Source organism: Pteronotus mesoamericanus, unplaced genomic scaffold (assembly GCF_021234165.1).
Source record: "Pteronotus mesoamericanus isolate MK-2021 breed Mesoamerican mustached bat unplaced genomic scaffold, CSHL_Meso_final contig_263, whole genome shotgun sequence".
In the NCBI taxonomy this organism is placed as follows: domain Eukaryota; kingdom Metazoa; phylum Chordata; class Mammalia; order Chiroptera; family Mormoopidae; genus Pteronotus; species Pteronotus mesoamericanus.
In genome coordinates, this window is record NW_026555112.1 from 12,639,848 (window position 1) to 12,666,818 (window position 26,971).

Here is a 26,971-nt window from a genome sequence, read left to right on the forward strand (position 1 = left end):
ACTGTTTATGGTCCCCCAAAGTAAATAATTTTGTAAGGCTGAAATAACTTTTATAATAACGTAATAATCTTACTATCTTAATTTTAAAAATGGATTTAAGTGAATGGTAAGGTTTTTTTTTTTTTCCCCAAAGAGGTAGGTGATATATTCTCTAGCTGAAGGTTAGAGGAAGTAGTGTTTCGGGGGCCTTTTGAATTATGAGAGGGCAAGACTTGGAAACTGAGCGAGGGAGCACATTTAGTTGGGTAGAGAGAAATTCTCAGATAAAGCATCATTGCTGGGGCCACTGACATGGGTCACAGTTACTGACCCTGTCCACCAAGAGTCTGAATCTACCTCTAAGGTAAAACTGATTAAAATGCCTCTTTGTGACTTTTTAGTTTGGCATCTGTATTTATCATGCCTAGGCTTAGGTGAACTTGGCTAGTTTCATTTTAAGCAAATAAATGTAAATCATTATAGAAAACATTTAAATTCTTTCTGTGCATACCCTGCTGGGCATTATAACACTGTTTACATAAAATAATTACAGTGTTAAGTATAACAGGCTGCTCTAAAGCAAGCCTGGTAAGACCTCTACTTGGCTGTTAAAGGTAGGCACATGTACATGAAAGTACTCAAACTATATTTCCTTTAAAAATCCTATAATTCTGACTCCTAATGAATTTGTAGTTTTTACTCCCAATTTAATCCCAATTAAAATCAACCCAGAAAGAGCTACACAATTAGCTTCATTTTCAGGATGTTTACGTATCAAAAAGCATGTAAGTATATACTTACAGTCTTTAGCATACAGGTATAGATACATGTAAGTGTCACTGCCCTCCCTCACTCGTTTCCTGCATCTTCTCTTCTCCGTGTTTTATGCTAAAATCAGAGAATGGAAAAGCACCGCGGGGCTTTGAAGCCTTTTGTTATAGGAGCCTTCTGAAATGCCATGGCCTCAGTCTGCCAGGTGTCCATGACTCTGTTGTACCTGATGACAGCTGATTTCAAGGGTGTTTAGTTCTTATGTAAATGTAGTGACATTTTAACTGCTAGAGGAGGTATTTTCAAGTGATTTTATTCTCTAGTAGCCAATCAGCTGCTTTAGAGAGAGTTAGTTGGTCAGATGAGAAGTCAGACACTTTAAAAACGGTTACAAGGAATTGACAATCTGGCTTATTATCTTTTAATTGAAATTGTTATTGATATAACTCAAGATTCGCACGCAGTTGTAAGAAGTAGTACAGAGAAAAACTAAGTACACTTGAGTTAGTTTCCCTTAATGATAACATTTTGTAAAACTATAGTAAAATAACACAACCAGGATATTAACATTGATACACTCCACTGATGTCATTTAGATTTCCCCAGTTTAACTTGTACTCAGTGTGAGTGTGTGTTTAGTTTTATATAATTTTATCACACGTATAGGTTTGTGTATCACCATCACAGTCAAGATGGTGAATAATTACATCACTACAAAGATCCCTTTTGTTGCCATTTAAAACCAAACCCACCCCTTAACCATGCCACTCCCCAATTCTTGGTAACCAGTAGTCCACTTCAAAACTTTCGTCTTTTAAGAAATGTTATATATAATGGAATAATACAATATATAACCCTTTGGGATTGCCTTTTTTCTTTTAGCATAATCCCCTCGAGATTTATCCACATTGTTGCATACATGAATAGTTCCTTCCTTTATATTGCTGTAATATTCCAGTTAAAGGACACCCAGTTAAAGGGTCATTTCCACTATTTGGCTCTTGCAAATAAAGCTGTAATGAACAGTCACATACAGGTTCTTGTGTGAACATATATTCTCATTTCTTTGGGATAAATGCCCAAACATGCAATTGTGGGTTATGTGGTAAATATGTTTAGTTTTATAAGCTGCCAAACTGTTTTTCAGAGCAGCTGTATCATTTTACTTTGCCACCAGCAATGTATGAGTGATCTAGTGTCTCCACATTCTCTCTTCAGCACTTGGTGTTTATCACTTTTTTATTTTAGCTATTCTGATAGGTATGTGGTGACATCCCATTGTGGTGCAATTTGCATTTCTTTGATGACTATTGATGTTAAATGTCTTTTCTTGCACATAATTGCCATCTGTATATGCTCCAAAGTGAAATTTCTGAGGGTTTTTTTTTGCCCATTTTTCAAACGAGAGTGCTTGTTTTTGTTTTTGTTTTACCATGCTGTGTCTTATAATTAAGCATCATTTGGTGCTCAACTCCCTAGAGAATAAAATTCGAACTCTGAAGCTTAGTATATAAGACTTTTTGTTGTCTGGCCCCAGTTAGTTTTTTAAATCTCATGTCTTATCCACCTATATAAGACTGACTTACATTACTAAATAACCTATTCCCTCTCAAAGATTTGTTCCCTTTCTGACATACGATTTTTCCCAGACAGATCATCTCTTTTCCTTCTAGGCCTGACTCAAATGTTATCTTTCATGGAAATCTTTCCTTCCAATGTAGGAAAGGTAACAAAATACCCCCCCTTCCTCTAACTATCTACTTCTCACTTACCCCGTTTTTATTTTTCTTTCTAATACTACTTCTTCCTATCAGTACATTATCTATTTATTTATTTGCTCATCTGTCTCCCCTATTAGAATACAACCTGTATGAATTAAAGTCACTTAATATTGTTACATCGCTTTACCCCCAGTGCCTATAAAAGTGCGTGACATGTAGTAGGCACGTAGTAAATGTTTAGTGAAAGGCTGAATGAGGAAGTGAATTTGTGGACACTTGCGTTGCCACTCCCTTCCATAGCATATTGCCTGCCATATCCTGCTTATAGTATAATAAAGGCAATAACTAACATTACTGTAATGATTATATACTAAGCAGTACAAAGCACCCCTTTCCCTGGTCTCCCGTTGCACAGCAGTAACCCATCACTTTATCAAAAAAGAAACAAGTTATAAAAATATAAGAATAAACACTGTAAGAGATTATAAGGCCTTTGTTTCACTGGCCCCAGCATATACCTGGCACGAAACAGGTGGTCACATCTGAGTAAATACTTGTCAGGTTATATATTGCTTTTACTTGTGTGAGCTCAGAATCCAGCTGCATTTTGAGTAAACCAGTATCCCACTGACTAGGCTCATAGAATGCACAGGAAACATCTGTTAATTTTGGAAAGCAATTACACTGATTTGGAGAATTACTGCGATTTGCTAAAACAGAGCTCCCTTGGAGAAGAGAAGTTCAGTTAAAAGGTCTCACATGCATCTGTCTTTAGTGAACTTTCCTTCCATGCTATGGACTAGTTAAGCAAGAAACATTCCATTCCTCTCATTCCACTAGTCCTCTTATCAAACCTGCAGAAAGAAGCCATGGGATCTAATTTCCATGCCAATCAAAAACAGTTTTTAAAAGTTTCCTAAGTCGTATAGATCTTAAGATATCTTCATATGCTGTTCACACAACACAGACAGCTGCATCACACACACAAAAAATGATAAAAAAAGTTTTCTAAAACTCTCCTTAAGTAAAGGAACTGTCCCTGTGTCTTAATGGAAGACTAAAAGGGAAAAAAATCTGAGCAGTCTATAGGAACCTTTCGGAATTCGCAAAAATTTACAAAGCTGTCATGAAGGCACATGCCTGGTGAAGGGACCTGGTGCAGTTTTTATATATACGGGGAACCGATCGGAATGACTTAGCTACAGAAAATGTGTTTTCCCATAGAGGGTGAATTGTGCCTATAATTATTTCAGGATTCGAACATCTGTCTGCTGAACTATATTATTTTATACTCTTTGCCTGTTGTCTCCAAATAAAGTATGTTTTTAACCCAAAAAACATGGACTTGTTGGATATCCAGATGGGAAAGGTAGATCTAAGAGTCTTATCTAAGAAAGTTATTAAATCTTTTAGAAAAATGTTAACTTGAGAAAATCTTTAACTTGTATTCTCAGTGTACAACTGATAAAATCCCATATCTTAGCTGTTCAGAAGTCAGGAAAGATATGCTATGGATTTGCATACATAACCTGTGAAAACTCTTCAATAAATTACACCTTTCCTCTTAATATATTAATACTATTTCTAGTTAACAGGTACTTATTGCACATTGTCTGTGTGCTGAGCACCATATTTGGGGAAGTATAAAAGGAACTTTTAAAATGAAAATTGGCACTAAGGCTTTAGTGAAGAATGTAAAATAAAGATCTGAAGGGTGAAATTTTTCTATGATTAAATAAATGGGTTTTGGTCTCATTGAAATATATGAAATCTTTTTGTAGGGCAAAATTGAAGGACTACAAGAATAAGCAAATAACATTAACTTTAATAGGTTTAGGCTTTTTTTGATGGTAAAATGAATTAAGGTGTGTTTTTATACCCAGTGGTTATAACTTAACTCTTCATGCTTTCATACAGTAGGCTAGAAGGAGATCTTAGCCGTTTTCTTGAATGTGGTCTTATTAGATAGACTCCTGATGGTAGTAATACTAAGCATCATTAATTCTTACTGAGTCCTCTTACTGTTAAGATGCAAAGTATTTTTGTATGCTCTTCTGTTCTCTACAGATTAATGCCTTGTCCACCTGCTCACTGAAATCTGGAACCCAGTAAATATTTTTGCTAATGCCCCTGGGCAGTTACCATAAGTAAAATCTGTGAATAGGAACAGAGGTGTTAGAGTTTATAGAAGCCTCGATTTCACTATTCTTACCTGATTTTAGGGTAACAACAGTCATTCTTCCCCAGGTTTACCTTACAGGTTTATGTTGTTGGAGATAGTCTAGAGGGTTAGAAGTGTGTTTCTTTATAGCCTGTCTACAGGAAGTATATTGAAAGCCACTGCCCTAATCCACATCTCAACATGGTGTGAGATATATATATATATATATATATATATATATATATATATATATTTTTTTTTTTTTTGCATTTTGGGGGAAGTCCAGATGGAAATGGCAGTTTCCAGCCTCTCCTTTCCCTCACTTTTGACCTTTGCTTCCCAAGTACAGTATTAATAAAAACTAAGTCTTTATGAAGAATGCTTGAAACAATTGAGATTAGTAATCTTGGAAAAGGGTGAATGGGGATTTTCAATTCTTTATGTATTAACTGTTTTGCATTATAAAAGTTATATAGAACTTAAATGTGCATAAAGTGGAAAGTAAAACATTTCCTTTTCCTCACTGTCCCTCTCCAGTGAGAGAAAAGGTTTTAGGGGGCTTTTATTTGTTCGCTTTGTGTTTTAGCATGGAAAGTTTTAGAATAAATGGAAAGTTTAGGGCTAGTTAATCTCTGTCCCGAGGAGGCCATTATTATCTGGGAGGCACTGGACAAAGGGAGAGGCCGTCAGGACTGTTTCCCCCTGGGCAGGAACAGTCTTCCTTCTTGTGTGTCACCTCAGTGCCTAACACAAAGCCTGCCGCACCAGGAGCTCGGAAAAGGAGAGGGTAACTTGCGGCCACAGCACAGATGGAGGAATTTGTCTTTCTGCCTGCTCCTTATTTCTCTCCTCTTCTCTTTCCCTCCTATCTTGCTGTTTTCTGGAATTTTAATTTCTCCCTACTTCCCTCCTCTCCTCCTTTTTTTTTTTTTTTTTTTTTTTTTGGTGCCTTTAGCTAGTGGCAGATCGGTGTTTTGAAGTGCTGTCAACTAGACTCTTTGCACTTCAGTCCAGTATGAAAACCTGTGTGTAGAGAAGAAATACAGGTACTTCGCTTTACATTGCGAGATGAAGTTTATCTTCATTGCTTAAGGGACACATGCTTATTAAGTGACTCGCAGGCCTTTTTTGTTTGTGTCACTCATCCAGGTTGTCATCATTATAATGATTATTTACCAAAGAAGGATGAAACTAGCTTGTATAAAGTTGCGTTAAAAAGTACCTTCAGATCTAGTGGGATTCCTCAAAGTTAGTCATTTACATTGGTGACTGAAATTCTTTATAAATAGAGGTCATTATCATGATATGTGTGAAGCTATGATTATTCTGAGCTTTGGGATACTACTATAAAAGTAGTAAGCTATGCAAAAGAAGAAGTGAAATTAAACATGGAAAACAAGCCCAGGAGTGACCTGCTGTAAAACCATGGCTCACAGGAACTCATTGCAGGAATTCTTTACTCAGATATGTATGCTGTGATGAGCTAGCTGTTTCACATGACTGATAATGCAGAAGTTTCTCTCTGAAGTCATTTTTTTCATATGAGTCTAGACTCTTTAAGTGTTTAGAGTAATTTTTTTAGTTAGAGATCATACTCCAAATGGGTGTATACGAGGAGAAAGAAAGTGCCCACAGGTGCATGAGCTTTCTGTGTACCAGGCATTATCGTTAGTGAGTTATTTGTATTAATTCATTTAATCCCCATTAAGACCTGTCAGGTAGGCACTATTATTATCTCCATTTTATGGGTGAGGACTGATTCACAGTGAGGTTAAGAGCTTACTCAATTTCACTTAGCTACTAAGAGATAAGTTTCAAACACAGGAAATTTTGCTCCACAGCAAAGTTTTGTTTCTTTTGGGTAATCTATTATCCTAGGGGTCAGCAGCCTTTTTCCATAAAAGGTCAGATGCTAAATACTTTAGACTTTACAGGCCATATGGTATCTTGGGCAGCTTTTCAGATCTGCAGATATAGTGGAGAAGCAGACACAGACAGTACAAAATGAATGTGCATGGCTGGGCTCCAATAAAACTTTATTTGCAGACACTGAAGTTTGAGCTTTATGTAATTTTCTGTTGCGGCCAAATATTCTTGATGTATTTTTCACTGTTTAAAAATGTAAAACCTATTCTCAGCTCACAGGCCTTAAAAAAAAGAGGCAGCAGGCTAGCTTTGCCTATACATACTATACTATTTTTGTGAGATATTAGGATAAAGTCCATTCGTTTATTAATTCATGCAAAAGGTAGAGAGATCAAGCATCATATTAACTTCTGGCATTACCAGGGGTGAACAAGACCAAAAACTTCTAGTTCCTCTTGCTATTTGTTTACCTAATGGACCATGATATTCTCCCTCTTTGTATGTCGGCTTTTTAAAATTTTGTCTTTATTTCCTGTCTCTTGCATGTACCAGGCATGTTAACATTATCTCATTTAACTTCATAGCCTGTGGTATTATCTCAGTTTTACAGTTTAGGGAAATCTAAAATTAAAGAGCCTCGCCAGTACACACAGCCAGGAGAGTGGCGGAGTTTGCAAGTTTGTCTCAGGCTGAAACTGGTGTTTTTTCTTCTGTCCTCTGCTGCATTTTCTCTGCCTAGAAATATGTGAAACTTAATGAAATGTTTGTGACTCTGTCCAAACTGAATCTGTTTCTCTCACTTCTCAAATGCATGTTTATTTTCATTTCCCTTCCATTTTCCCTGACGCTAGCTTTCAAAGATGTTACCCAAGTTTGACAGCAATGTTATGATTTTTCTTGGATTCCCAATCATGTAAGCTAAAAATAAACACAGAACTAGTGAGCAGTATAACTCGTGGAAAGCTACTCTAATTCATTGGGTTAAGAGTGGTGAAAGACACCTATGCCCTGCCCTCTCCTGGTGCCCTCTTCAACCTCTCAGTGTTGAAAAAAATGGACCTTTATTCCCAAGGTGCTCTAAGAAAGAAATAGGTTCCATATGGATTTTAGGGGTTATTGATGATCCATAATTGGTTATTTTGTGGATAGTGTCTGAGGAAGAGGCATGATTAACAGAATTATTTATGTATAGTTTTAAATAAGGAAGTGGACTGGTTGATTCATGACCAACAATTAAACCTCCCCCGCTCTGGTTCCTTAGGGGTTCCCAAGAAGCCTACTACCCTATCCCCCTGGCAGTGGGAGGTCCCAATTACAGATTGTGGTTCCTGTTAGGAAATGGGAACACTCAAGTAAGCTTGAATAATACAAGATCTGGGACTGCAAGTGGTGTCCTTTAGGTTTAACTACTTGTTTCTTTGTAATTCCCTACTATTTTATTATAGTGGGGTCTGTATTTAATGTAACCTGGAATGTGTCGTATTTCTAAAGCCCATAACATTGATACCTTTAACTTGAAAAATTGCTTGAGTTTTTCATGACAGGGTCTGTTAGGATGCCTATGCAAAATGTAATTAGGTATACATCAAGCTAACTTTATATACCCTTCAATATAATTTCTCACCAGTGCACCTGCTTTGCACTTAAGGATCCCAGAAAATGGCACCCTCTTTGATGGTGGTTTAAATTACCTCCTATTCACCCTGTTAATGAGTAAGGGGTTCCTTCCCTAGGATTACGGTGGGTAGGGCAATTTATAGTTAGGCTATTCAGGGCATTCTTGTTTTCCCCAGATGTCAAAGCAGAACACAGTTTTAGGCCTTTATAGCACAGTGATTTCATACTGAGTCACAATGAAGAGCACAGCATGGGCAGAGGGACTGATCATATTTTCCAAAAGTTTCACCACTTTTTCAGTGGCTATTAGGATTATGATGAAAAGACATTAGCGGAAGCAATATGGCATATATAACTGACACAAAAACACATGATCACGCTGTTAGAGAGGTTATCTCTAACCTCAAAGGGTGAGCTGTTTATTTTTACGCACTCACCAACCAGTCTCACCCCGCTGGCCCTGCTCCCTGACTAGGTTTCTTATCCTTGTGTAAGAAGAGCCAGGTAAAGCCAAGGGGGAGGGGTTGGGTTTGAATCCCAAAACCCATCGTGGATTTGATGGTTGTCTCTTCTGCCTTGGCTGCTTGTCAGCTATGCTAGCAGTGGGGACCTCTCTAACTTGGTGGACTCTCTAACTTCTCATCACATAGAAATGTCCCCAACCAGATCCCCCTCCACATCACCTGCAAGCCTTTGCTCACATCATTTCTCCCACTTAGTATGCCTTTGTTCCTCCCTTCATTTGCCCCCATACCTCAGGTCTCTGACTGCCCCAGGCTGCGTGGGGTACTTATTTTTCTGGCTTGGTAGCCCTTAGTATCTTTGAATTGCCTTTAACATTTAATGTACTCTTAACTTGTAGTTCTCTGTTTAGAAAATAGTCCCTGCCTTTATCCTAATTACTATAGTTATTTCATTTCTTTCTGCCTTTATCTGTTTAGTAAAGTTTTACTCAGCAGTCAAAAAGAGAAGCAACCAATAGAATCTACAGTTTGAACATCATCTATAACTCATTCTATTAAGGATCTTCACCCAGTCCCTAAAATAATATATGATATATAATAAGCCCTCAATATTTATTGAAGTACATGGTATAGCAGTTTCACATAGTGAGAAGATATATATATGCTTGTATATGTGTATATTTGTATAAATATGTGTGCATATGTGTTTGTCTAAATGTGTTGTCATCCCAATATAATTATTTCTAGTGGCCTTTATTTGGTGTGTTACTACTGAGTTATATATCACACAATGAGGTAAAGGGAAGAAATGACCTTGGGCCAACCCTAACTTAATTTGAGTATTTTTTAAAAAAATTTTTGAATATCTTTGCTACAATGACAAAACTGGAGTGGGAACCTATATTTTATTTGGAGGCGATTCTAACCTCACTGAAATGCTTTTCTATTTGTATTAACAAAAGTCTTTTGTCTCCATTTATTTTTTCTAATATTATTTTGTATTGGTTTCAGATATACAGCATAGTGGTTAGACAATCATGTACATACAAAGTGTTCCCATTGACATTTCCAGTACCCACCTGGCATCATACATCGTTATCACAATATTATTTACTATATTCCCTGTGCTATACTTAACATCGTCATGATTATTTTGTCACTACCAATTTGTCCTTAATCCCTTCGCCTCTTTTATTCAGTTGCCCCACCCCCCTCACCTCTGGCAACGACCAGTCCAATCTCTGAGTTTGTTTCAGTTTTGTTTATTTCATTCTTTAGATTCCACATGTAAGTGAAATCACATGGTATTTGTCTTTCTCTGACTTTATTTCACTGAGCATAATGCCCTATAGGTTCATCCATGCTGTTGCAAATTCTTTTTTATGGCTGAGTAATATTTCTTATAGATGTACACATGCACGCATGCGCACACACACCCTTTGTATACATACCACAAATTTTTAATCCATTTGTCTGTTTTTTTTAACTTTAAACAAATTTTTATTACACAAAGGTCACATAATTGGATATTTCTCTACTTTGTACACAATTCTTCTTACTCTCCACAGAAAGGCTGTTTAACTTCTCATCAGGTGACGGCAAGCACTAAAATCCTGATTTTAACAGAATAGTAGTAAAAATACCTCAGTGGTTTAAGTTGAAAGCAGTACATTGATACATGGCTCTTGCACTTATCAGGAATCTACAAATGTATTTTTATTCAAAAATACAAAATAAATTATCTGTAGGCATGGACAATGATAGCAGTAAACCATTGTATGTTGTCAACTGAAACCAGTAACTGATGGTTATAGTGATTTTCTTAAACATCAGCCAGCCTTTTCTTCAGTCATTTCCTTCAACTGACTTCTCTGAAGTTAGAGGTGAGGAGCACTGCCTTGAGCTTCCTCTTACAGTTCTCATTAATAATGGTAAAGCACTATTCCACGATTAGAACATGCCGCCTCCCATACCACCTCCCATTCTACCCATCCCGCCCATCCCAGGGTCTTTCTCTTCTTTAGGAATTTCTGTGACTACAACTTCTGCTGTTGTTAACAGAGAGGCTACTCCAGCAGCATCCAATAAACCCGTTCTTACAACCTTAGTTGGATCGATGATTCCTTTTTCCACCATATTCACAAAATCTCCAAGCATAGCATCATAATCAACTTCTGAGGAACTCTGCATAATTTTCTCAACTATCAACAATCCCTCAACACCTGCATTCTTAGCAATGGTCATTGCAGGAATTCTGAGTGCTTTTTTAATAATTTCTATACCAATTTTTTGATCTTCATTAGTTGGAGTTAATGAGTCCAAGGCTGGAATGCACCGAAGCAGGGCACAACCCCCTCCCAGAACAATGCCTTCCTCCACAGCAGCTCGAGTAGCATTGAGGGCATCTGTTACTCTGTCTTTCTTTTCGTTCACTTCAACATCACTTGTCCCACCAACCTTCAGCACAGCTACTCCATCTGACAGTTTTGCTAGACGTTCATTTAATTTTTCCTTTTCATAGTCACTAGTTGTGATATCTAACTGCTCGATGATTTCTTGAATACGCTTTTCAATTGAAGCCTTGTCACCTTTTCCTTTCAAGAGCATGGCATCATATTTGGTCACAATGACCTCTCCAACTTTTCCTAAGTCATGAGGCTGAACATCTTCAAGATTTAGAGTTAATCCTTCTTCTCCAAACACTGCACCAACAGTAGCAATAGCCATGTCTTTAAGCTGGTTCTTTCTATTGTCACCAAAACCTGGAGCTTTGACTGCTACAACCTGAAGACCAGCTTTTAGCCTCTTCAAAACAAGTGTACTTAGAGCTTCTCCATCAACATCTTCAGCAATTATGACCAAGGGCTTATGGTGAGAATTGGCAATTTCAAGAGCAGGTACAATGGACTGAACACTAGAAATTTTCTTTTCACTCAATAGAACATAGGCATCTTGGAATTCATACTTCTGACCTTTTGCTGTATTAATAAAGTATGGAGAAATATAACCTCGATCAAACTTCATGCCTTCAATAATTTCTAATTCATCATTCAGTGTTTTTCCATCCTTTACTGTGATGACGCCCTTTCTTCCAACCTTTTTCTTTGCATCGGAAATTATGTTGCCAATTTCTTTGTCTCCATTTGCAGAAATTGTAGCAACCTGAGCTATTTCTTCAGGGGTCGTCATAAGCTTGGACTGCTTCTTAAATTCAGAAATGACAGCATCAACAGCTAACATCACGCCTCTCCTGATTTCCACTGGATTAGCACCTTTACTGATCTTCCCAAACCCCTCCTTGGCGATAGCACACGCCAGTACAGTAGCAGTGGTGGTGCCATCACCAGCTTCTTCGCTTGTAGTATTGGCAACATCTTGAATAAGTTTAGCGCCAATATTTTTATATTTATCTTTTAAGTCAATGGACTTTGCAACCGTCACACCATCTTTTGTTACTTTGGGACTTCCCCAGCTCTGTTCAATAATCACTGTTCTTCCCTTTGGCCCCATAGTAACAGCTACAGCATCGGCTAAAAGGTCTACACCTTGAAGCATTAAGGCTCGGGCATCTGCACCAAATTTTACATCTTTGGCATAAGCCCGAGTGAGATGAGGAGCCAGTGCCCTGGACACTGGCCTAATCTGTCGAAGGACTTTGTGTAATTGAAGCATTTCTGCGGGGCAGCGGCAGGGTGTGCGAGCGGCGAGGCAGGCCATCGGCAGCAAGTCCCATTTGTCTGTTGATGGACACTTGGGTTGCTTCCTTATCTTGGCTATTGTAAGTAATGCTGCAATGAACATAGGTGTATATATATATTCTTTTGAATTTGTGTTTTGGGTTTCTTTGGATAAATACCCAGAAGTGGAATTGCTGAGTTATAAGGCAGAAATGCAAATTAAAACCACAGCGAGAGCCCTGACCAAGTAGCTCAGTTGATTAAATATTTCCCAGTACACCAGAGTTATGGGTTTGATCCCCTGTCAGAGCGCATACGAGAATCAACCAATGAATGCATAAATAAGTAGAACACCAAATCGATCTCTCTTTTTCCCTTCTCTCTCTCTCTCTCTCTCTCTCTCTCACACACACACACACACACACACACACACACACACACACACATAAATAAATAAATAAATAAAGAGAAAGAAAGTAAAGAAAATCCCACATCCCATGCACAATGAGATACCAGTACCTCACACCTGACCCTGGAATGTGCAATTCCATTAGGGAAATGAAGTAACAGAGTAAAAGTTTTTGGTGAAACTAAATAGAAACTAAAAGTTTTTCTGGTGAAAATTGTGGAACAATTTTATATAGTTGGCATATCATCATATATAATGTTAACTTTTTCCCCCTAATTTTTCCATGTAATGTTCATCCTTGAAGTTCTTAGTAGTAGTTTTTCCACTTAATATGTGATAAATATGCAAGTAGCCAAAGGAAACACATAATTATCCAGTCATAATGAGACAGCATTAGCAAAAGAAGTATAACAACATCCTGAGGACAAGTTGGTTCTGTTCAGTTTGGGCCAGGAGTAGAAAGAAGGGGAAGAGGAAGATCATAGAAATATATATTTACATGTTGTGACTTGGCAGTGAGAAAGAAACTCCAGAAGGTGAGGGTAGTGGGATGAACTTCTTTCTTTAAGTTTGGGAGGAATTACATGTTACATTCTTTGTAAAAGGGCTCAGAATAAAATCACAGTCAAGAGAGGAGAAAGAGCCCAGATTTGTCAACAGCAGAGGACAGGATACAGTGATTTAAAAGCATTCTTCAGTAAATGCTGCTTCTCACTTCCTCTCTCTGTCATCCTTATCCTTCTCCCTGCGTGCTTGCCGGAATTGTTCATTTAATGGAGGTTCATGAGAATGTTTTTGGTAGTGATATCTGGCTTGGCATCGTGCAGGTTTTATGTTCCTGAAAACTCTTAGGGGAAATGGATAAATAAGCACTTTAAAGAAGACATTTCCTTTTAAAAGAGAAATTATCCTTTATGTGACATCTTACCTGAAAGAAATTTGATGTACTCCCAGTGGAGGATGTTTTGTACCTATAAGAAAATAACATAAAAATAAGTATTTTTTTTTTAAAGTGATGGCATTAAATAATTATCACTCCAAATATATAGATCCTTGCCATGTGTAAGTGAAGGAACAGTTCCCCAATCAGAGGGAATTTACTTCTAGGTTTTACATTTGTCCATTTTTATTCCAGTGTACTTGAAAAAATCATTTTCTGGAAGGAACACTTACTGTAGAATCAAATCTGACGTGGAAATGGTAGCCTGGGGAAGTAGTCTTGACACTGCTGGTTGTTGTTGCAGCTTGCTTTCCTTTTACTTCGATTTTCAAATTATGATATAACTACACAGGAAGGTGCAGAGGAAACACTATGTCCTGTTTCTTTAACCCCAGTGCAGACAGTGTTAGGGCGTTATCCTCCTGACGGTGGGAAGGAAATATAAGGAATGGAAGAGCCCCAAGCTCAGTGACTGTCATTAGTAAAGAATCCATATTTCACTATTAGAAATCTGAAATCATCTAGGTGGATTTGAAAGCTGTTAAGAATATATGGGGAATTTAGGTTAGTCAACACAGGTTTCTTTCCATTTCATCATGTAAAGATGAACATGTAAATGTGGATCCAAATGCCATCTTTCCTGATTTTGCTGCTAAAGTCATTATCACTCCTTTAAACTAAGATTTTTGTTAACATATTTCTGTTTTGGTTAATGTCAGTCTCACTTTGCTGGTGACCGTTCATGAAGCCTTGAAGAAAGACTAGAGTTTTTCCCCACCTCTTTACCCTAGCCCTGATGATATTCAACTCTTCATCTCAATTGTTGTTGTAGCCACACTGGTTCAGGCTGCCTATACTATTGAAATTACCTTCTAGATCCTCTTCCACTTACTCTGTCACTGTGCCCAACCCCAGTTAGTTCAAGATTAATCTTCCTCCCAAAGCTTCAGAAATCATGAATCGTCTCGACTGTTTACCATTCAGGTGTGTGGGAAGCTCCTTTAACTTTGACTTAAGCTTTGAGATCATCAAGGGGCTCACACTGATGCTAATAAATAGGAATGTCCTTTTTCCTGGGAGATGGAGGAGTCGGGCAATGGCTGTGCTTACCAAGTTTGATTGACCGACGAGGTGCCATTCTCTTCCCTATGGCACTAACAAGAAAGATGTATGGTAGTGACATACAGCTTGGTGATCTAGTGGAAAATTTGAGCTTCCCTGTTGAAGGCCCATAAGATGAATATAAACTCTAGCTACTTTTCCTGCCCCTTGACAGCCTGGCACCTGTCATCCTCTCCAAGCTTGTTTCCATTAATTACTGATAGGAATCTTCTGCTGCAGCCAAAATATTCTTTCTGTTTTCTGAATACAAACATCCTCACTTCCACATCGTTGATTGTGATGCTTAGGATGCCCTTCTCCATTAAACCACATACTCTTTTCAGTATTCCCACCAAGCATTTCTTTATGATTATCATAATTATAAATGCATACTGTCTAAGTGTTCTGAATATTTTGTTGCTTTCTAATATTTTTGTTTAATTAGTAAAAATTTATGTGTCAAGCAGTGAGCTGGCGATTGAACTGAAAACAGTAATTTCCTTGTCCTTAGGACTTTACATTTTTAATTAATAAAGTATTAGTTTTCAAAATGTATAGCAAGTGAGATAGGTTGTTCATGCATCTTCACCAACAGCTGGGGCATCCCCACCTTTAGTGTTTTGGGTGTAAATTACTTGAGCTCTGTGCTTTGAAAGTAGTTTAATAAGTCCATTACTAAGGAGTTCCCGAAGGGCTGCGTGGCCAGGGAACTGCAGATCTTCAGTCTCTCCGAGGTAATCACTTGTCTCGGGGTTATAAGCTTGTAGTTGTGAACTTCATTACAGAGTTTGTGATATGTTGCTTTGTCAAACAGGACTAGGTTATTGAGCTTGCCCAAAACTTTGCCTTTGGACCACTTCTTCATTTTGGCCTTGCCCCTAGATTTGTTCACTGGGTCTTTGTCATTCTTGGCTGACTTTCCAGCATGGCGAAACTTGAAGAGCAGCTGCTACCACTGTTGCCTCGAGAAGATGTCAGACAAAAAGGAGGTTACATTTCAAATTTACCACCAGGTGCAGTCAAGTAAGCTCAGATAGGATTCAGAGTCAAGAAAGTTAATTTGGGTTATGGAGGGGTGGTCAGGTAAGGTTTTCTGTAGGAAAGCAATTTTCAGAACTAAAATCTCCGAACGTTTCATGGCAGCATGTTTTGATCCATGTCATTTTAATATTTAAAGATTTCTTTTCCTTGTTCTTAAATGTTAACTTTTATAAACATTTACTTCCCTAATGGTTGCTCTCTTCTTAATAATAGCTTTCCAAATGTTAGGAAAAGCCTCTTAGCTCTGCTTTTAGACAAAATAAATGTAATTTCCTCAAAGGTGCCATAGCTCTATAACTTATTATTTGAAATTTTTATGCTGTTGAATCCAAAAGAATGCACAGAGAGGCTGATCCAAAAAAACCCAAATTACTAGGATTTTGTTACAACCAGCTTCTGAATCAGTGGGGTGTGGCTGGACCTGAGGTTTTATACTTCTGAAAAGCTCCCTAGTGATGCTGAAGCTGCTCATAGTTTGAATATGTTCTGAGTGACAGGGTTTTAGAGACTATTAAGGGACCAGCAATTAAGATGAAAACAAGTAAAGCTCCATGTTTCATCTGTTTATATGGGTGGATCCCGCAGGCTGTTAGATCTGTTAACTCTCATTTACTCTTGTTAATCTAAATCAACTAATTACCTAGCTGGGGTGGTCTCATCTCTGGACACCCAGAGGCAGGGAAGCTTGCCAGTGATCTGTCTAGAAATCTCCTGTTTTTCACCTCTACCACTCACTAGGGAATGAGTCTCTTTCATGTCATGGGGAATATGATAAGGTGTGCACCCACCTAATTGAGGCTGGTATGATTCCACAAGGCCCTCCAGGCACTGAGTAATAGGAAACCCCATCTTTGGCAGGGGAAGTGATTTTTTTTTTTTTTTTTTTTTTTGGCATTCTGCCTTCATCCAACTGGTTTGTTTAACAGTTGGGCTTAAGAATGGCATCTGAGGCAAGTCTGTGTCCTACAGGAACTGGCAAAAAAATTTATCTTGAGCTTTTAAGATTCCCGTTAGAAATTTCCATAATTTGTGGGATCCTTGGCCATTGAGTGACCTGCCCATGACCTGCTAAAGGGCCTGCCAGAGTGAAATGCAACTCTCTATTTTCTACTTGAGCGTTTCCCTGGATGATTTTCTGTGGATCTTTTACTTACTTCTGTTCTGCAGATATTTTTGCAGACTACAGACAGGAAAGCAGTTCCCCTGGCAGTTTGTTCCTGAATGTTACAACCAGAGCTAGAAAGTATTATTTCTGTCAACTTCCTGGGGAACTTTGCTATGGAATTCCCCCCCACTGATTGGATTGCAACAATGGCTTTTACATTCAAGAGATCTGTCTGAATACTAAGTGGGAAATGATGATGTCAGGCTGGTGAGGAAGAATTGGTAAATGGCCTGGTACCCTGGTGTCACCCTTTATCATGTATCGCCTAGGGTCTGTGCACCCCTAGAGTTTCTGAATCAGCAGACCTGGAGCAGAGCCCGAGAGTTTGTAACATCCTCTTTCCTTCCCAGGTCTTATGATGTGGTTATAAAAAAGGAAATTGGTTGTAAACAGACAGGTGGGCACATATTCACATTAGCACATGCATTGTTGATTGTGATAGCCATCATTACTTCCCAATCCTTGTAGGTTTATTAGCTAAATGAAACAAAGAGACCCTATGAAGCAGTGCCTATTCTGATGTTCCTTTTGTGGTAACCCAGCCTGTGTCCTATGTGGCTTCTTGGTTTGTCCTAGTAGAGACTTCATCTTCTAGAGTAAGGATATATTGAACCATAAGATGGGGGCAGCTGGGAAACTTGCTTCTCACCCACCTGCTGATCAGGAAAATACATGTTTTTCAAGATGATTATTTTAAAATGAAAATGAATATGTGTTTTGACAGCGGAGATGGGGAAAGGGAAGGGGAAGTTTGATTGATCTGGCTATTTCTATCTCTCTAAACCCCTTAGATGTATGTACCTTGCTTATGTCATATGAATAAGATGGTTGATTTTGTTTGTTTTTTGGTATTATTCCTTGTTTTTAAAGGTAACTAATGGCTACACTTTCTATTGAAGCAGTTCTGGAGCATCCCAGGAGGGACACAGTGATCTGGACCTTGGTCTTGGTGACCTTCCTTCGGACGATGAGGAAGTCATCAACAGTTCTGATGAAGATGATGTCAGCTCTAGTTCTAGCAAAGGGGAACCTGACCTGCTGGGAGATAAACAGGTAGATGTTGATATTTAATTGTGTTTACTTTTGTGTTTGTTGGTCTGTCATGACACTCAGAAATAATATTTATCAGTATGATAGACACAAAATCCCTAGTTATTTATATATATATATATATATATATAAATTTGATATATTTACTTATATATTATATATTATATTATATATTTTATTTATTTATTTATTTATTTATTTTAATTTAAACTTAATTTCTGCTAAGAGGAGCTGGCTGTGGCAATCAGCAGGAATTCTTGTCAGTCAGTCCTGGTGAGACAGAAGCCTGCTGGAAACCCAGGTGTCCTCTTAAAGGGCCCACACACGAACTCTGCTCTCAGGCACTCACATTGCACTTTGGTGTTGGGACAGTGGCTCAGGTGGGCGTCAGAGACAGGGAGAAACTGACTTGTGTGGCTTCAGGGTGAGGGTTGAGAGGACATCTGCCATTGCCCCTGTGTTGAGAACTCCTCCTGCAAAGCCAACAGGCACCATTTCTCCCTTGTTGAGCCCTTCCCTGAGATGCACAAATCTGAACCTCGATTAGCCTGGTGAATTCCACTAGCTCCACTGATGACTACCTGAGACCCTTCCCCACCCAGCTAGTGCATGGCCCCAGGCTTTTTCCTCAGCAACCAGCTTGGGCCCACATTGCAGTTTTAAAAAACTTTTGAGGAATTCTGGTCAGGTTGGCCAGGGGCTGTAGGGTAGGGGGAAGAGGGATGTCAATTATACACAGGGAACAACTGAGATGTATGGCTTCGGGACATGGGCTGGAGCGACAGCTTCTATTGTCCCTATGTTGAGCCATCTCCTGTGTGGCCAAACCTGATTATGCTTTAGCCTGGTGAATTCTAGTAGCTTTTTCCTGATGACTCCTTGATATCCTGTCCACTGCAAAGATCCACAGGCCCCAGGCGGATGGCAGCTCTCCTCAGATACTCTGAGACGTTTGCTGTGTGGCCTGAGGCTCAGCAATAGCACCAAAGATGAATCTGTTAACCTGGTGAACACCACTCACTGCATCCTGGTGACTCCCTGAGGCCCTGCCTCATCCAACTCTCATACTCTTACTGGCCAAGGTTCTTTCCATGGCTGAGTCTTATAGGCAGCCACTTGGCAGGTGGTGGCATGTCTTGGGGTGCCTTGGGCCTTTTGGTGACCTGCCCATGGCCCAGTATGGGTGGCAGCCTGCCTTGAATCACAGCGTGGCATCGCCTACATACATCCAGGGCCAGCACAGGCAACTACCAACTGCAGATCACTTTGTAGTTCCTAGGAGGTAGTCCTGAGGTGGTCACAGTCAGTGTCTGACATTGACTTGTACTGGAGTCCCTCAGAGGCCCCAGAACCAATATGCCCAGTAGTTGGATTCAGACACAACAGCAGCACCCATTTAGCTCCATAAGAGATAATCTTGGCAGACCTTACTGAGGTGAATCCCACTCCCCAGGGTCAGCCCCCACAGAGCAGCTTGTAAGCTGTGTTCATATCTAGTACCCAACAGCTGGTCAGCCTAAAGGTCAGTTTTATCCAGTGACATGCCGACAGCACTCAAGGCTCAACTACAACAGGAGGGCACACACAGCCCACACAAGGGACATTCCTGGAGCATCCAGCTCAGGTGATCAGGGAGACTGTGCTACTGGGCCTCACAGGACACCACTACATAAGGCCACCCTGCCAAGACTGGGAGATGTAACAGGTCTACCTAATACACAGAAACAAAGACAAAGAGGCAGCCAAAATAGGGAAGCATTGAAACATGTCCCAAATGAAAGAACAGGAGAAATCTCCAGAGAAAAAACTAAATGAAATGAGGCAAGCAGTCTACCAGATACAGAGTTCAAAACACTGGTTATAAGGACGCTCCAGGAACTTAATGAGAACTCTGACAAAGATACAGTAAGCATAAGAAAAGGACATAGAAACATATTTGAAAAACTAATTACTGAAAACTTTTCTAACCTGGGGTAGGAAATAGACATACTTGTCCTGTAAGCACAGAGAGTCCCAAACAAGAGGAACACAAAGAGGCCCACACCAAGACACGTCATAATTAAAATGGCAAAGGTTAAAGACAAAGAGAGAATCTTAAAAGCAGCAAGAGAAAGACAGTTACCTGCAAGGGAGCTCCCGTAAAACTGTCAGCTGATTTCTCAACAGAAACTTTTTAAGCCAGAGGGATTGGCACAAAATACTTGAGATAAAGAGTAAGAACCTAGAACCAAGACTACTCTACCCAGCAAGCGTATCAGTTAAAATTGAGGGAGAGAAAAAGAGCTTCCAAGACAAAAAAAAACTAAAGGACTTTATCACCAACAAATTTTATTTTAAAAAAAGAGAGGAAAGGGAACATAAAGATGAATAATAAAATGACATTAACTACATACTATCAATCACTTAAAATGTAATCACTTAAATGCTCCAATCAAGATACAGGGCGGCTGAACAGGTAAGAAAACAAGACCCATACATACTTTAGATCAAAAGACATATATGGACTGAAAGTAAAGGGATAGAAAAAGATATTTTATGAAAATGGAAATGAAAAACAGCTGGGGAAGCAATGCTTCCTTTTTAAAATATGTTTTAGTGATTATTCTATTACAGTTGTCCCAATTTTTTCCCCCCTTTCCTCCCCTCCGCCTGGTTCTCCCCATTTCCTCCAGCAGTTGCCAACCTTAATTCATGTCCATAGGTCATGCATATAAATTCTATGGATACTCCATTTCCTATACTGTTCTTAACACCACACTGTCTATTTTGTACCTACCAATTTATAATTCTTAATTCCTGTACCTTTTCCTGTTCTCCCCCTTACCCCTTCCAACTGATAACCCTCCAAATGATCTCCATATTTATGAATCTGTTTCTCTTCTGCTTGTTTGCTTAGTTTGTTTTTTAGATTCAATTGTTGTGAATTTATTGCCATTTTAATGTTCATAGTTTTGATCTTCTTTTTCTTAAATAAGTCCCTTTAACATTTCATGTAATAATGGCTTGGCGATGATGAACTCCTTTAGCTTTACCTTGTCTGGGAAACACTTTATCTGCCCTTCCATTCTAAATGATAGCTTTGCTGGATAGAGTAATCTAGGTTTTAGGTCCTTGCTTTTCATTACTTTGAATACTTCTTGCCGGTCCCTTCTAGCCTGCAAAGTTTCTTTTGAGAAATCAGCTGACAGTCTTGTGGGAACTCCTTTGCAGGTAACTGTCTTCTTTTCTCTGGCTGCTTTTAAGATTTTATCCTTAACCTTTGGCATTTTAATTATGATGCATCTTGATTGGTCCTCTTTGTGTCCATCTTATTTAGGACTCTCTCTGCTTCCTGGACTTGTATGGCTATTTCCTTCACCAAATTAGGAATGTTTTCTTTCATTAATTTTTCAAATAAGTTTTCAATTTCTTGCTTTTTCTCTTCTCCTTCTGGCAGGTTTATGTTTGAAGATGTCCCAGAGGCTCCTTAGCCTATCCTCATTTTCTTGGATTCTTTTTTCTTCTTGCTGTTCTGATTGGTTTTTTTCTTCCTTATATTCCAAATCATTGATTTGATTCTCAGCTTCATCTACTCCACTGTTGTTTCCCTGTAAATTTTTCTTTATTTCACTTAGCATAACCTTCATTTCTGCCTGGGTCTTTTTTATGCTGTTAAAGTAGCCAGTGAGTTTCTTGAGCATCCTAATAACCAGTGTCTTGAACTCTGCATCTGCAAGATTGCTTATTTCCATTTTGTTTAGCTCTTTTTCTGGAGTTTTGTTCTTTCATTTGGGCCATCTTTCTTTGTCTCCTCAATTTGGCAACCGCCTTGTGTTTGTTTTTGTGTATTAGGTACAGCTGTTTTGACTCCCTGTCTTAGTAGCATGGCCCAATGTAGAAAAAGTTCACCAGTAAGTTGGGTGGGGTGGGGCATTAGGTAATTGCGAGGGTGGAGCAACCTGTGTTGCCACTCTGTGGTTCTGTGTGGGTGAGGGCTTAGAAGGGAGACAGTGCTGCTGTCTGGCCTCTGGAGTTTTGTCGTGGAGGAAGTTGTCACCTCGCACTTGCCCTGATGCTAGAAACTTCAATTTCTGGTGCCCTTCCAGCTTTGCACTGGTGCTGAAGCCCAGAGTGAGTCTGCATAATTCCTAAGTCCATTGCGGGCCCTTTAAGCGGAGACTCCTGAAAATCCTACAGTTTCTTCTGCTGCCCCAACCCCCACTGGTTTTTCTAGCCAGAAGTAATGGGGACTTATCTTCCTGGTACTGGAACCTTGGGCTGAGTGGTCTGGTATGGGGCTGGGATCTCTTGCACCTGACGTATCCCTCCTGACTTTTATCTACCACATGTGGGTGTGGGACTGCTTGTTCCACATGTCTGCCCCTCCTACCCATTGGATGAATGTGGCTTCTTTAATCCCCTGGTTGTTGGAGTTCCATACTGCTTGATTTTCTAACAAATGTGGGTAATATTTGTTTTGGAGTCTACTTGTAATTTTAACTATTGTTGTGCAAGGAGGCACGTCATGCTTACCTATGCCTCCATCTTGACCAGAAGTCTGGGGCAGCAATACTTACATCAGATAAAATAGACTTTAAAACAAAGACTATAATGAAAGGCAAGGGAATACTTTACATAATGAGAAAGGGATCAATACAACAAGAGTATATAACTCTTGTAAATCTTAATGCAGCCACCATGGAAACACCTAAATACATAAAGCGGATATTGATGGACATACAGGGAATGATCAATAAAAATGTTGTCATAGTAGAGGACTTAATACCTCACTGACATCAATAGAAAGATCTTTCAGACAGAAAATTAACAAGAACACAGTGTCCTTAAATGAATCATTAGACCAGATGGGTTTAACTGATATTTTTTGAGTATTTTACCTTAAAGCAGCAGGATATACAATATTTTCAAGTGTACCTGGAACATTTTCCAAGATAGATCATATAGTAAGCCACAAAATGAGTCTGAATATATTTAAGGAGCTTGAAGTTGTATTAACGTATCTTGAAACAAATGAAAATGAAAACACAACCACCCCAAATCTATGGGACACAGAGAAAGCAGTCCTAAGAGGAAAATTCATAGCAATGCAGGACTATCTTGAAACAAGAAAAATCTCAAATAAAGAATCTCACTTTACACATTAATTAATATAAAAAGAACAACAACAACAAAAAGGCCAAAGTGAGCAGAAGAAAGGAAATAATAAAGTTCAGAATATAAATAAATGAAATGGAGTATAAATAAATGAAATGGAGTATAAATAAAAAATATAAAAGGTTAATGAAACCAAGAGCTGGTCCTTTTAAAAGATAAACAAGACTGATAAACTTTTAACCATACTCATCAAGATAAAAAGAGAGAGGACCCAAATAAATAAAATCAGAAATGAAACAGGAGAAGTAATAACTGATACCATAGAAATGTAAGAAAATACCAAGAACAGTTTTATGCCAACAAATTGAACAGTCTGGAAGAAATAATAAATTCCTAGAAACATAAAATCTTCCAAAACTGAATGAAGAAGAAACAGAAAATCTGAAAAGATTAATTACTACCTACAAAATCGAATCAATAATCAAAAAACTCCCAACAAACAAAAGTCTTGGATCGGTTGGTTTCATTTCACAGGTGAATTTTCCTAAACATTCAAAAAAGAATGAACACTTATCCTTCTTAAACTACTCAAAAAATTTCAAGAGGTGGGAAGGCTCCCAAGCTCATTTTATGACGTCAGTATTACTCTGATTCTAAAACCTGTCAAAGATATTATAAAAAAGGAAAATTATAGGCCAATAGTCCTGATGAACATGGATGCAAAAATTGTCAACAAAATATTCGCAAACTGAACTCAGCAATACATTAAAAATATCATACACCGTGGGTTAAGTAGGATTTATTTCCAGGATGCAAATTTCATTCAATATCCACAAATCAATTAATGTAATATACCACATAAAGGAAGAATAAAAATCATGTGATCATATCAATATATGCAGAAAAATCATTTAACAAAATCCAGCATGCATTTATGATAAAAACTCTTTGCAAAGTGAGATTAGAAAGAACATACCTCAACATAATAAATGCCATATGTGACAGACTCGCAGCTAACTTCAAAGTAGTCACAGGGATGTAAACTATAGCATAGAGAATATAGTCAATAATTTTGTAATAACTGTACATGGTGCCAGGTGGGTACTAGAATTACATGGGGAATCGCTTTGCAAGTTATATAATTGTCTAACCACTATTACAAATACAAAATAATATTGAGTGCTGACGGTAGTGGAAATACTTTAAAATAATGTAAAATGATTGTAAAAATAAGAAATTATAAAATTTAAGAAATGATTACATTAAAAATAAAGATAGATTTAAGTACAAAGAAATATTTATTTAAAAATAATTTTTTGCTATAGTGTAGTGCATAAGATGTTATAATATTTCAAAGCATATATTACTTTGAGATTAGTCAGTAATTTTTGAGATGATATTTTAGGTAATGCCCATTGGTTTTCTGTTTGATAGCAAAAACCTCTCTTAGGCCTATTCTCGGTACTGCTAATGATTCTGTTTGAAAGAAAGGAATTAAATGCATTACAGGCTCAATTACATCATTTTAGGGATCTAATGAAAATTGCTATTAATAGCACATCAGGATTTCCTTTGAAATCTAATCCCGTATGTGTGTGTTTTCAATATATGTGAAACAAGATTGGCCTGTGTTGATAGTTACTTAAGATGTGTCACAGTACAAGGGGGTTCATTATATTGTTTCTCTAGTTTGATATACATTTCTATTTTATTTTAAATCATATTTGTTTGAATAAAGACATAATTGTAGGGAAAATGTAGTATATCATCAGTATCCCCAGGATGTGTTGAGATGTTGCAGCATGATGGAATTTGAAAATATATAAACATTTACAAGCATATGAAACCATGGAGAAAATCCATGTCATCTAACTCCTATACCATAATTTACCAGTCTCTTATACCTTCTGTTTAATATATTTTTGCTTTAAGTTCCTTTTCAGCCTTAAATGAATGGTACATGTTGTGTGATTGTCTGGATTTAAATCCCAGCTGTATCATCTATGATCTGGGTATTCTTGGGCAAATAATTTAACCTTTTGTAGGCTGAAGGGTCCCATTTTATGAAGACCAGAATAGTTCTTATGTCATAGACTTATGAGGGCTAAATGATTTGATATGCATAAAGGCTTAGAACACTGTCCAGTACATGGTAAGAACGCAATGATTATTTCTTTGCAAGACTTCATTTCTGTGCTGTAAAGTGTTGAATCATGGATTTGGGAATAACAGCTAGATGTTATTTGGCCTTAAGGCAGGTGAATTTCTAAGACACCTATGACAGATGAATGACTGTTACTAAACAAACCCCACTGCATTCCTCCTCAGCAGTGTGAGATTTACTTTGACTATCAAATAATTCCATCTTTGTTTTATTGGTATCTGTCTTGCTGTAATTTAAAAGCTCATTTTTTTTTTCTTGTAGTTTCTGCACAGATGTAGATTCAACAAATATTTAAGTATATACTAAGTCCCAGGTACTATCAGTATGTTCTAGACATAAAGCAGAGCTCATGGTCCCTGCCCTTGAAGACCTTACATACTGTTGGAGCAAGAGGGACTGAGAATGCATGAATGTAAGAACTTCAGAGTATTTCATGCTTTGAAGGGTATAAACAGAATGATGTGCTCAAAAGGGAGAAGGCTACTTAGGATAAAAGCCTTTAAGAAAGTGGTTTTTGATTGAGATGTAAATGACTGGCTGGAGTCAAACCCTGCAGAATTTGGAGAAGAGCTTTCACAGGGTCTTCCTCTCTAAGGAATGTAATGAAATCAACCTTTACTCTTTTAAATAGACTGCAAAGTCTTTCATTTCCTAAGAAATACTGTTTTCTCTCATTTTGTTTCTTATGCTCAAATCAAACACATTCCAATTTCTTCCTATACTTAAAGTATGGCGACCAAAATTGATTTCCAGATTCCACCAGGGATCTCACTGGTATCTGGTAAAAAGGAAGGATTCATCTCTAACGTTTTCATGTTCTGCATCTTCCCAACACATCCTGTCATAACACTGCCTGGTTCATTCTTTTGTTTTGTGGTCATTGGAGACTTACAGGGTTCCTTCCTCTGTATTTGTGCCTGCCTATCCCTTCCTTTCCAATATTTATATTACTGGTTTTTTGTTTTCAGTTGTGCCATGTGCAATATCTCTGTTAAATCTTTTTCTGTTTTTAAAATGACATTGTTTCTTCAGTTAATCATGGACATTTAATATTTTTTCACCTGAGGCCAGCGTATTACTAATTTTCCTCCTGGAGAATTGTCAGCCACTCTGATGTGCCTGCTCTCTGTCTCTTCATCTGAGACAACAATGGCAATAATAATAGACAAACCCTCCCTTTCTAGGCAGCTATTGATCCACCGAAGCATAGCCTGGTGACTGTTTTTCTTTTAAGTAATTTGCTTTCGTAGTGGTTTAAAAGAACATAGTCTTTGGGGCCAGATTGCCTGGGTTCTCATCACTTACCAGCTCTGTGTTCTTGAGCAATTTACTTAATTTCTCTGTGCCTTTGTTTTCCTATCTGTAGCAAGAGAAGAGAGTAGGATGGGCACTTGTCCTTATTTTCTAAGATTGTCATGATGATTAAATGACTATACGCTTTTTAAAATAGTATCTGACACAAAGTGAATGCTCAATAGATCTTAACTATTATTATTGGCTTACATAAAAAGAAACCCAAAAAGATAATCTGAAATTAAGCTTTATATAACCAAATAAATATATATTGGGTAAATATACCCAATAAATGTATACCAAATTACCCAGTAAATATGTATCATGTCAAGTTTGCCTTTTTGTATCTTTGCCAAGAATCTAAAAGCATGTTTACATGAAAGACAGTATTGTGTTCTAATAGAAAAACATGAAATTTTGCATCCAAAGACCCATGGTTTAGTCCTAGCTCTGCCACT

General features: G+C 38.1%; 2 protein-coding genes across 2 annotated transcripts in view; one reads left to right on the plus strand and one right to left on the minus strand.

Annotated features, from left to right (window-relative positions):
• Window positions 1-26,971, plus strand: part of FGD6 (FYVE, RhoGEF and PH domain containing 6) — a 100,548-nt gene that overhangs the window by 17,227 nt on the left and 56,350 nt on the right. Inside the window, exon 3 of the mRNA XM_054574695.1 lies at window positions 17,815-17,965. Within this exon, the coding sequence (XP_054430670.1) occupies window positions 17,815-17,965 (151 nt within the window). The remainder of the gene's footprint in view (window positions 1-17,814; window positions 17,966-26,971) is intronic.
• LOC129071410 (60 kDa heat shock protein, mitochondrial-like) lies at window positions 10,277-12,297 on the minus strand. Its single transcript, XM_054574694.1, has one exon. It carries the CDS (start codon window positions 12,294-12,296, stop codon window positions 10,530-10,532), a length of 1,767 nt encoding a protein of 588 aa, XP_054430669.1. The 5' UTR covers window position 12,297; the 3' UTR covers window positions 10,277-10,529.

Excerpts from the sequence above, each read along its gene's own strand:
- LOC129071410 (XM_054574694.1), bottom strand. The coding sequence starts at position 12,296 with ATGGCCTGCCTCGCCGCTCGCACACCCTGCCGCTGCCCCGCAGAAATG.